This window comes from Tenrec ecaudatus, chromosome 8 (genome assembly GCF_050624435.1).
Source record: "Tenrec ecaudatus isolate mTenEca1 chromosome 8, mTenEca1.hap1, whole genome shotgun sequence".
In the NCBI taxonomy this organism is placed as follows: Eukaryota; Metazoa; Chordata; class Mammalia; order Afrosoricida; family Tenrecidae; genus Tenrec; species Tenrec ecaudatus.
The window spans coordinates 145,835,937-145,848,001 of record NC_134537.1 but is presented as its reverse complement, the minus strand read 5'-3'; the positions used below and the strand labels follow the sequence as shown (position 1 = coordinate 145,848,001).

The following is a 12,065-nucleotide window of genomic DNA, read 5'->3' as shown; positions in this document are numbered from 1 at the left end:
AATTGGCTTCATTTGGTGTACCCGAATTTTAAGTTCTTCCATAAAGAAAAGGAAGCGACAAAGAAAGAGTCATTCTTTATTTAGGATCGTTATTATTATTATTTTTAAAATACGACCTTCTTTCTCTCAAAGTTGTCTAATGACTTAGCTTCCTTTTTTTCTTAAATAGTCGCCTGGGAGGGGAAAAAAGAGAGTAATTTACCATTATGATTCGTTCTTTTATTATTTATATTTCTTTCAGTCATCATTTACTTAGACTACACCAGAACTGGTTGTTAGGCCCTGGGCTAGGTCCTAGAGATGCGAAACTGACTAGATGGATAGCTGAGACTTAGACCTTTCCCTCACAGGGTTTTCCCTCCAGGAGAGGAGAGAATTACAAGCATCGATTGAATCATCAGTGTCATGACAGAGTCTTTGTGGAGCTGAATACTGTCCTGTGCACAGGCTCTGCGGGCCAAGGAAAAGGCAGAGGGATGCATATGGGCAAAGGCCTGGGGAGGGGTGGGGGGGGACACAACAAAAAACTGCTCCTTTCCTGGTGCACTCTGTGACCTAGATGTCAATCTGGTTACAGTGCTTTATTTCCAATAAGCTATTCATCGTAATAACTTTGAAAGCTAAGGCTTAATTAATCTACACTAATCCTTTCCTTAAATTGAGGTTTTTAAAAAAATTTTAAATCATTTTATTGGGGGCTCGTACAACTCTTATCACAATCCATCAATCAATCCATTGTGTCAAGCACATTTGTACATTTGTTGCTATCATCATTCTCAAAACATTTGCTTTCTGCTTGAGCCCACATCGAGTGTTTTATGTTACTTAATGGGCAGTCCTTTATTGAACTCATAACCCATGGAAACTCTGGCAGATACCCCTACCCACTACCCACTGCTGTCCAGCCGGTTCTGCCTCCTTGCGGCCCTACACGGCAGAGTAGAACTGCTCTCGGAGGATGCAAATCTTTATGCAAGTGGGCTGCCTCATCTTTCTCACTTGGGGCAGTTGGTGGGTTTGAATGGCTGGCCTTTCAGTTGGCAGCCCCAAACGCTTACTCCCAATGTACCACCAGGGCACCTTATTCTGGGAGAACTGGGGTGTATTAAGTGACAGGAGAAAGGTCCTGGTGGTTCGGTAGTAAAAATCTCAGTTTCCTCAGGTTCCTGGCAAAGGTTCCTTATGCACAGTAACCACCTGAGTCCCTGGGAGACTGGGTGTTACTCTGATGCTGACCAGACCTCAGCTGAGCTTCCAGAATCAGACTAGGAAGAAAGCCAGGTGATCCTCTCCTGAAAATTAGCCAATAGAGACCCTGGCTCCCAGTGGAACATTGTCTGATCTGCAACAATCATGGGGATGGCACAGGATCGATCAGGCAGTGCACCCTACAGGAACTGGGGCCAACTTGACAGCAGCCACCAACTAAATGACAAAAGAAGTGGACTCCTGACAAGTTACCTGTGAGGCAAATTCTGTAAAAGGAATTACTTTTCCTCATCAATTTAGGAATATAGTCCTGGATGAGATTCTCACGAGAACGAGCAATACCCAAACCATTAAACATATCCATCTCTTTTTATCTTTAGCTCTATATATCTTTAAGACAGGGATTCCATTAGACACGAGCCAACTCTTAAAACAAATCAACTAGGAAACTTGGTTGTCTTCTACAGATTCATTCTAAAGAGAAATCATACGCAATTTAAGAAAAATACTCATGGTCCTCTCATAATGCAACATTACTCAAAATAAGTCACTAAAACAGCTTATAAGACAAAAACTGTCGTCCATATGCTTACTTTGTTTTTTGAACTTAGGACTTAGGATAAGAGTGGTTACCATTTTACCAAAATACGTGATTCACGAGGATGAAAACAGACTTAAGAACAAACCTGGTCCTTTGAGTGCAGGAAATGGCGGAGCATCTCCCCTTACTCATTGATTTGACATTTTCTTTAATAAACAGTTCTGACTCCTAGAGCCTTTCATAAGAGCTATTTAAATAGCTGGCAAATTTTCTATAATAATTATACCTGATTTCTAATAGAAAAATATATTTAAAAGAAAATATATGAAGGAAAGAGAAGTAATGGGGTATGGAGCTGAGTCCTGGGTGGCCCTTGTTTAACCCTCGTGAGCATCCAACCACTGCTAAGACAGCCTGTCCCTTCTCAGAGCAGTGGGGTCTGAGGCAGCATGATGTCAGCTGTGTCCTTCTAACTCGCCAACCTTAGCGTCCCTAAGCAAGGAGCTTCGCCTTCGGTGCCAGCCCAGACTTGCCCTTGGTTACAGGGGTCAGTTATGTTCTCTGGTCACATCTGCAGTCTTTGGTCCTCTGAAGTCTTGCCTCCACAGGTGACTTAGGGACTTGTCTGACGTCACACTCTGGCCTTTTGAACAACTTCACTGCCCACCTGTGGTAGTTACATTATCTGGTGTCACCTTGAGGCTATCAAGAGCAAAGGCCTGGAGTTTAGTTTGTCATCAGATCACAGCTTGATGACCTCATTTAGAGAAGAGCAATGTGGAGACCCACGCCAGCGCCGAGATGCTTCCCCCACCACTGGATCCACAAGACTTTCCACACACTGGCCTGTGACCTTCCTGCATTCTGCGTCATTACATGTGTTGTGTGAATCTGAAGAGGAATTTACAGACTGGTGTGGGACATATGAGCTAAAATCAGACTTATGGACTTGATCTGGACTGGGCTGCAATGTTTTCTCAATATGCAATTGCTCTTTATATATAGCTCTTTCTTTTTTTTTTAACAATTTATTGGGGCTGATACAATTCTTTTCACAGTTCATACATATACATACATCAATTGTATAAAGCACATCTGTACAGTCTTTGCCCTAATCATTTTTTTTCTCTTTTCTTCTTTTACATTTTATTAGGGACGATATAGCTCTTTCTTAAACATGTAAGTCTCTGGATTTGTTTCTCCAGTCCACCCAGACGAACAAACCATCTCTTTGGTGTCATTTCTGGATCTACTCGTTTGCTTTGCTTCCTGCTCCAGCTCTATGCTCACTGAAACCAAACTTCCATCACATCCCATCGGCTGCTCAGAAAGGCTTCTCACCCATAGCTCTCACTCCTGGCCATGGAGAAGATTTTGACTTGGTGACTCTACAGGACAGGGTAGAACTGCCCTGTGGGTTTCCGAGACGGTAACTCTTTCAGGGTTAGAAAGCCTCATTTTTCTCCCGTGGGACAACAGATGGTTTTGAACTGCTATCCTTGCAATTAGCAGCCCACTCACAACCCACCCCACCCCCAGAGCTCCGTGGAAAGGGTTCTAGGTAGTTGTAATAGCCTGTCTTTTCCGGGTGGAGGTCACCTATTTTATTTCCTAAACTGTGCCTTTTCCAACGCTGTCCTGTTTGCTTCCAGAATCTCACTGGCAACTGTGCAGCATGGCGTACAATCCCTGCCAGGGCCCGTTTATGGAAGCTGGTCAGTCTGTATATATACACATTACTCCGAATACACTTTGCTTCTGTGATGGCACTTGTCTTCTCAGTCCTTTAAGAGTCAGCTCCCTGCAGCTTTCTCTGACTCTGCTGGCCTGTGGTAATTAATTTGTTCATCAAACATGAATTAATTTCCCTACTCAGCATCAAGACCGAGAAAGCACAGCACTGCCAGCACCCTGATTTTGGAATCCAAGGTGTGTGTGTGTGTGTGTGTGTGTGTGTGTGTGTGTGTGTGTAAAGTCTCTTCGACCGCAGTTAGTGATGTTTTGTTACAGCAGCCCGAGGAAACTAATACAACTTACCCAGCTTCTCTGTGGCTTCCACGCAGACACTAGGATACATGCCCTCAGTGTAAGTTGCCACCAGAAGGTACAGATGGGTCTTCACAATCACCACCCCGGTATTCTCCTGCACAGAAATGGAAACAGAATGCCCTCCTCTTAGTCCCCCTCACAGGACCAGAAGTGATGTTGAGTTTTCGCCATATCCTGACTTTCATGAATTCATAGTCCTGTCTGACTCTCCACTCTTTTCCACTAATCAAGTTGTCTTTACTTAGACTTTCAAACTGCTGTCCTAACAGCATGTGGGCTGTGGTACAGCCCCGTCTCCGTGCCAACACATCCTGACAGGGACTCCGAACGAACAACGGAAAGATAATCCATTTTGGAATGTAGTAATTCCAGCACCTCCTTTTCCTTTTGCAAGGATCCCACTGCTAATTGCAGGGTTGGCGGTTCAAATCTACCTGCCGCCATGGCCTTGAGAGAAAGATAAGACTGTCTGTTCCCAGAAAGACTTGCAGCCCTGGATGCCCATTGAGAAGTTGCTGTGAGTAGGAACTAACTCGATGGCCATGGGCTTGGTCTGCGTGATGATGGAAGAGTCCCGTAACCTTGTTAAACTTTGCTTTGCTCATCTAGAAAGTGAGGCTACTCTGTTTCTATTATGGATGAAGTAGGTCCAAGGCCCACTCCAACTCCATAGCTATTCAGCCCATGCCGTCTCACAGTCACCCTTTGGCACAGAGTAGAACTGCCCCAGCAGCTTCTGAGGCTGTCAATCTTTAGGGGAACAGAAAGTCGCATCTTTCTCCCATGGAACAGCTGGTGGGCTCAAACTGCAGACTTTGTGGTTAGCAGTCCAATGAGTAACACAGTATATACCCACTTGGACTCCTTGAATCCATATAGGGTAGCCAATACAAGTGAATTTTGCCTATTTTAAATTCCTTTGCAGCAACAGGGGAACATGAGAGATTTTGAGCACAGGAATAATATATATATATATATATATATATATATATATATATATATATATATATATATATATATATATATATACACATTTTTTTTTAAGGAGAAGGTTGTAGATTATGAAGGATGGACTGGAGAGTAACAGCCAGTGTAGGCAGTTGATAGAGTCTATAGCAGCAGTTCTCAACCTGTGGGTCTCAGCCCCTTTGAAGGGTCGAATGACTCCTTCACAGGGATCGCCCGATTCATAACAGTAGCAACATTACAGTTATGAAGCAGCAATGAAAATAATGTTATGGTTGGGAGGTCACCATGACATGAGGAACTGTATTAAAGGGTCACGGCATTAGGAAGGTTGCGAACTACTGGTCTAGAATGAATATTTCCCCAAACCAGGTTCTCTAAAAGTACTTTCACATAGGGCCTTCTGGGACTAGACTGCTCTCTCAGACATCACGTGGAGGCAGCAATGAATGATCTTCACCTGCTTTATAGACTGTCTGAGGAAGGCAAAGGCCCTTTGGTGGGCATTGGGCTGCCTCACTGGCAGCGTGGTGGTCTAAACCCATCAACCCTCCATGAGGTTTTCTGCTCCTGTAAAGATGTCATCGGCTCAGAAATCGACAGGGGCAGATCCACTCTGACCTACAGGGTCAATAGGAGCTGGAATCGACTTAATGGCAGCTAAGTGAATTCTCAGGAGGGCAAAGAAAACGAGTCAACACAGCAGCCTGTGTGATCATGAGGTGTCGATGGGATCAGGTATCAGGCATCAAAGACCCAGAACAAAAATCATATCATTGTGAATCAGAAGGGAAGTACAGAGTGGAAGCCCACAGCCAATCTGGAGGCAATTGGACACCCCCTTACAGAAGGGATGTGGGGAAAAGATGGGCCAATCAGCGTGTAGTATAGCACCAATGAAACATACAGCTTTCCTTTGGTTCTTTTTTTTTAAAGCTTTCTATTTCTTTTCAGTGTTGCATTCAATATTCAATAGAGAATTTATTTTAACTCAATTGTTGATATAATGTTTAATCTACTGAAACACACTTGCTCAATTGCACACACATGGTCCATAAGGCACAGTGTCCCCAGAGACAAGTCTGGGCAACTGAAAATAGTTTTAAACATTATTCCGTTCTAAAACACGAACAAAACAAACAAGTAGGATTTGCATACAAGATGAAACCAATCTAAAAGTGGCCGAGAGAAGAAAATGCACACTGGTTCTCACTGCGTTCTTGAAATACAGTCAATACTTCGAATGAGTCATTTTTCCTAGGGGGCAGATGCACATATAAAACAAACATTGATCATATTGTTATAACTCCCTTTCAGTTAATAAAATCCAATCTTTGGCATAGTCTTCAGCCACCGTTTTGCATACCTTCTTCTGGATTCCTGGCTTTACGTAGAGGAGCTAATACCCAAGGGCTCCAGAGGAAACATAATGTTTTGAAATTCTTTTTTTTTTTTTTTTTACAAAGCAGATCATCAGTTTTTTTTTCTTTTCTTCTTTTACATTTTATTAGGGACTCATACAACTCTTACCACAATCCATACATATACATACATCAATTGTATAAAGCACATCCATACATTCCCTGCCCCAATCATTCTCAAGGCATTTGCTCTCCACTTAAGCCCCTAGCATCAGGTCCTCTTTTTTTTCCCCTCCTCCCTCCCCCTTCCCCCCTCCCTCATATACCCTTGGTAATTTATACATCGTTGTTTTGTCATATCTTGCCCTATCCGGAGTCTCCCTTCCCACCTTCTCTGCTGTCCCTCTCCCAGGGAAGAGGTCACATGTGGATCCTTGTAATCAGTTCCCCCTTTCCAACCCACTCACCCTCCACTCTCCCAGCATCGTCCCTCATACCCTTGGTCCTGAAGGTATCATCCACCCTGGATTCCCTGTACCTCCAACCCTCGTATGCACCAGTGTACAGCCTCTGTCCTATCCAGCCCTGCAAGGTAGAATTCGGATAATGGTAGTTGGGGGGAGGAAGCATCCAGGATCCGGGGGAAAGCTGTGTTCTTCATCGATACTACCTCACACCCTAATTAACCCATCTCCTCTCCTAAACCCCTCTATGAGGGGATCTCCATTGGTCGACACTTGGGCCTTGGGTCTCCACTCTGCACTTCCCCCTTCATTTAATATGATATATATATACATATATATACATACATATATACATATACACATATATACACATACATACACACACTTATATCTTTTTTTTTTTTTTTGCATGATGCCTTATACCTGGTCCCTTGGGCACCTCGTGATTGCACTGGCCGGTGTGCTTCTTCCATGTGGGCTTATTTGCTTCTGAGCTAGATGGCCGCTTGTTCACCTTCAAGCCTTTAAGACCCCAGACACTATCTCTTTTGATAACCGGGCACCATCAGCTTTCTTCACCACATTTGCTTATGCACCCATTTGTCTTCAGCGATCCTATCATGGAGGTGTGCAGTCAATGATATGATTTTTTGTTCTTTGATGCCTGGTAACTGATCCCTTTGGGACCACTCGCTCACTCAGGCTGGTGTGTTCTTCCATGTGGACTTTGTTGCTTCTGAGCTAGATGGCCGCTTGTTTGTCTTCAAGCCTTTAAGACCCCAGTCACTATCTCTTTTGATAGCCGGGCACCATCAGCTTTCTTCACCACATTTACTTGTTCACCCACTTTGACTCCAGCCGTTGTGTCGGGAGAGTGAGCATCATAGAGTTCCAATTTAATAAAAGAAGGTATTCATGCATTGAGGGAGTGTTTGAGTAGAGGCCCAAGGTCCTTCCGCCACCTTAATACTTGACCTATAAATATAGACACATAGATCTATTTCCCCATCCTCCTATATATATTTGCATGTACATGTCTTTGTCTAGACCTCCATGAATGCCCTTTGACTCCTAGCTCTTTCCTCTATCTCCCTTGACTTTCCTCCTGCCCTACTACCATGTTACATCGCCACCTGGGCTAGAGTATACCTCTTCTCTAAGCAACCTTACCCTTGATCATTTCCCACCAGGCCTGCCACTCCCACTTCTCTACCATTTGGGGTCCCATGTTTTTCCCTTGTCCCTGGGTTTGTTAACACCACTTCCTTACCCCCCTACCCCCCCACCCCAAGTCCCCCCGGAACTGTCGGTCCCGTTGTTTTTCCTCCAGATAGTTCATCCAGCCTGTCCTATTCAGACAGACCTGTGGAGTCACTAACATGCACGAAAACTAGACAGAGGAAAACAAAGCAACATTATACAACCAGACAACAAAACAACAAAAACAAACCACTGACAAAGAACAGAATAAAACAGTTCACAAGAGAAAAGCTTGTAGTTAGTTCAGAGATCGTTTCCTGGCCCTTAGGAGCGTTTTCCAGTCCAGGCTGTTGGGGCACCACGCCCTGGCCCCGAAGTCCACTTTCAGCATTCCCTGGGGACCTTGCCACTCCATTCCCTTGCTGTTCCGCTGCACTCCCCCAGTGATTTGCCTCGGTGTGGTGGGATCAGGTCAGGTTGTTTTGAAATTCTTGATGGCAACATGTGTACATATTCATTTGATATAATGGATGTATAGAATGTTATAAAATATGTAAGACCCACCAATAAAATCACTTACTTAAAAAAAACTAAATAATAGGCAATAAAAAGTAGTCGCATTAATTATGTGGTAGGGCAGAAATTAGTAGTAAGTATCAAAAAGAGAAAAGTAGCAAGCCACCATCTTTTGCTCTGCTCATTCCTTGAGTACGTGAGGAAATCAATGTTTTAGTCACGGTTGTACAGGGTTCTCCTACTTATGAGCCACCTCTGTTGTCTATTGTGAAGATTCATTTCTTTTTTTTCTACATTTTTTTAGGGCCTCTGGTTCTTTAATGCTTCCTCTCCTCCTCCCCCCACTATCATAACCCTAATTCTACCTTACAAATCTGGCTAGACCAGAGCATGTACATGGGTACAGATAAGAGCTGGAAATACAGGGAACTCAGGACAGATAAACTTCTCGGGACCAATATTGAGAGTAGCCATACCAGGAGGGTAAGGGGAAGGTGGGGGGAGAAAGAGGGACCGATCACAATGACCTATCTATAACCCCCTCACAGGGAGACGGACAACAGACATGAGGGTAAAGGGAGGCATTGGATAGTGCAAGACATGAAAAAAAAATTATAATTATCACGGGTTCATGAGGGAGGGAGGGACGGGGAGGGAAGGAAAAAAAATGAGAAGCTGATACCAATGGCTCAAGTAGAAAGAAAATGCTTTGAAAATGATGGCAATATATGTACAAATGTGCTTGACACAATGGATGGATTGCGATGAGCTGTGCTAACCCCTAATAAAATGATTTATATATATATATATATATAAAGAAAACGAGAATCAAATTCTTAAGGTTCACAGTTCTCTTCAAACCCTGCCAACTCACATTCTTAGCATATAGAGAATAATCATCCGATCGGACACATCTGTAATCATTTTCCTTGAAATATAAGCCTTCTCTTCGGGTTAGTAAAGGGTTCTTAGCGAATCCATTCACAAGCATTTGAACATCGCTGGGCATTACCTGTAGAGGTTAAAGAGTGAGACCAGAGTCAGCACACTATGACCAACAGACCACATTTGGTCCACTGCCTACTTCTGTAGAGCATGAAGCTGGGGATGGTTTTCACGTCTTTAAGAGGCTATGAGAAAAATCAAAAGAATATCTTTCGAAGTGTAAACTTCAAAATTGAACATCTATAAACAAAGCCAACACCATTCTTTTACATATTGTGTATCATATCTTCAGAGTTGTGTAGTTGTGATAGAAACTATGTGGCCAACAAGCCTCAACTACGGGGCCTTTTACTGGAAACATTCCCTTCAAATAACCATGGCCAGGCTTGTTCTTTCTTACACTAAATCCTGGGGATGCCACACACAGCCTCCGCTCCTGGAGTTTGATGAGGGCCGCACTGTCCACATGCTTCGTGCCCAAGAGGCTGTCGAGCAGCAAGGTCTGCAAATGACTCATGCGTTCTCACTGGGAAAGAGAAAGGAGATCTACTCTGGCCAGTGTTTAAACAGCTTGTGAGTACAAAAGTCCCTTCAGACGGTTGGAATATCATCACTATGTGTACTTTGAAAAGAAGAAGCGTTTAAGGAGTTGGTCCATCATCTAGTGGCCACCAGTATTTCCAAGAAAATAAAAATCATTTTTAAAAACTCAACAGGTCAGAGAGTGGGGTTATGAAGTGAATTAGGAAAACACAGCCTAGTCATTTTCGGGTTAGTTCAATGGTTTGCAGCAGAATCTCTTGGGGATTAATACTTGCCACCACCATCCCCTTACAGAAAAACCAAAAACCCAACGAAGGGCCCACCTTCAGGGATTCATTTTCAACCGGTCTAGGATGGATCTCAGTGATCAGTATGCGTGTTAATGGACACCCTCCGTCCCCCACTCCCCCGCAGCCAAAGAGAATCTCCGAATAAAACAAGAGTAGTGTTCTGGAGGGCAGGTCTTCTCTGCCATAGGGTTAACTGTGAATGAGCCAGAATCGATTCGACGGGAGTGGGTTTGGGGCTTTTTGGTTCATGAGGTATGTTGATCGATCATGAACCAACATCAACACCACAGATGGACCCCCGAGCAACACCTCAGGGGCTAAAAGCATCAGGGCACTTAAGCTAACATTTTCCGCAACGTCTTAGTCTTCTTGGGCCATTCCGACCAGAACCACCTCCACAAACACTCGCCTTCCCAAGGAGGACTGAGAAGAAGGGGCCCCTTTCCCCGCTACGCCCCCCAGACCACTTGCCCCAGAGGGGCTCCGGAGCGGGAAGGAGGTGCTGCTAACTCCCAGTCCCTCAGGCGGGAAAGCGGCGCTTCAGGCAGGTTTAAGGGAGCTGGGCGGAAGACGCGGAGCGGAAGCAACCGCCTCTGCGGTGCGCAGCCCAGGGGAGGACCCGCCCCCCGACGGCCGCGGTGGAAGCCGGGGCGGGGCGGCGACGTGCTCTGCTATTGGCTGGGACAGCTGCCCGTCACGGAGAAGCTGGGCGTACAACCGCCGCACTTCCTGCCAGCCGGAGCTGCCCCCAGGCGGCCTGCACGTTCCTTCTCCGTCCGGCGGGGACGCGGTCGCGCGCCCGTGGCCGAACTCGGACCCCCACCTTCCTTTTTGAGGAGCCCCGGTGGCGCAGCGGGTTAAGCGTGGGACTGCTAACCCTGTACTAGGTCCGCAGTTGTCACCCACCAGCCGCTCCGCTGGAGAAAGACGAGCCTGTCGGCGTCCGTGCCGCGTCGGCCCGCAGCCTTGGAAACGCTGGGGAGTCAACCCCGCCCCACGTGGTCGCGATGCCACTCGATGGCTGCGGGTCTGGTGTTCGGTTTTGGCTGTCCTGGGCGCCGCGCGGGCCTGGCGGAAGGACCCCGCGGCTCCGGGAGACAGAGGATGGAATGTTGTCACATTCCAAAGAGGCGGCTCGAGCTGACTGGGCAGCAGGCCCGGCAGCCGGCTCTCTGTCTCGCCGCAGCCGGACGGGAAACCGGGCCCTCGCGCCCTCGGTTGGGCGCTCCCAGGGTGCGGACTAGCCGAAGGCCTGCGTGTGAGGAGCGGGGGTGCCCGCGGCGGCCTGCGGAGCTCCCTGCCCCGCCTTGACCCGGGCCTCGGCGCGCGCAGCTTCCGAGGGACAGGCTTGCCAGCCCCGCTTGGGGGTCGAGGTAGCAGGCCCCTGGCTGACGGGGTGGGGTAGGAGCGGCTGCTGTAGGTCTACCACAGGCGCGAACTACGAATAGCTTCCTCTACCCGTAGACCCCTTGAGGGTGCGCTTCGGGTTGCTCTGATCTCGAAGGCTTGCACACTGTTGGAAAAGCCCTGGTCCTCAGCAGCCAGAGAATTTCAGCGCTCAGTAATGGTCTCCAAAGTTAGAGAAAGGAGCCCTGGAGGCTTAGTGGTTACCATTGGGCTGCAATCTCTAAGGTCCTCAGTTCAAAACCACCGGCCGTTCTGCGGGACAAAGATGGGACTTCATAAACAGTTATGCCGTCTCGGAAACCCATGGGGACAGTCCTACCCTGCCCTATAGATAGGGTCTACTGAGAGTCGATGTCGGCTCGAATGGAGTCGGTCAAAGTTAGAAAAGTGTTGCTAACGGGGCCCTTAGGGGCCAGGCTGGAATTATATCACGGGTTCGAATAGACTTGGGAAGCCATTCCAGAAGGCAGAGAGATGGGAGGAACGACTCAATCATACAAGGTTCTCCCTTGTTAAAAGGAGGCTGGCTCTGAAAAACATTACACAAACCTCATCAGAAGGCACGTGAAGAAAG

The 12,065-nt window shown here is 46.4% G+C and overlaps 1 protein-coding gene and 1 pseudogene across 1 annotated transcript in view; one reads left to right on the top strand and one right to left on the bottom strand.

Annotated features, from left to right (window-relative positions):
* LOC142455287 (quinone oxidoreductase PIG3-like) overlaps positions 1 to 10,641 on the bottom strand; it is a 29,375-nt pseudogene extending 18,734 nt beyond the window's left edge.
* Positions 10,642 to 11,091: 450 nt separating this feature from the next.
* FAM228B (family with sequence similarity 228 member B) overlaps positions 11,092 to 12,065 on the top strand; it is a 41,930-nt gene continuing 40,956 nt past the window's right edge. The window contains exon 1 of the mRNA XM_075557256.1: positions 11,092 to 11,301. Coding sequence (XP_075413371.1) covers positions 11,092 to 11,301 — 210 coding nt within the window. The remainder of the gene's footprint in view (positions 11,302 to 12,065) is intronic.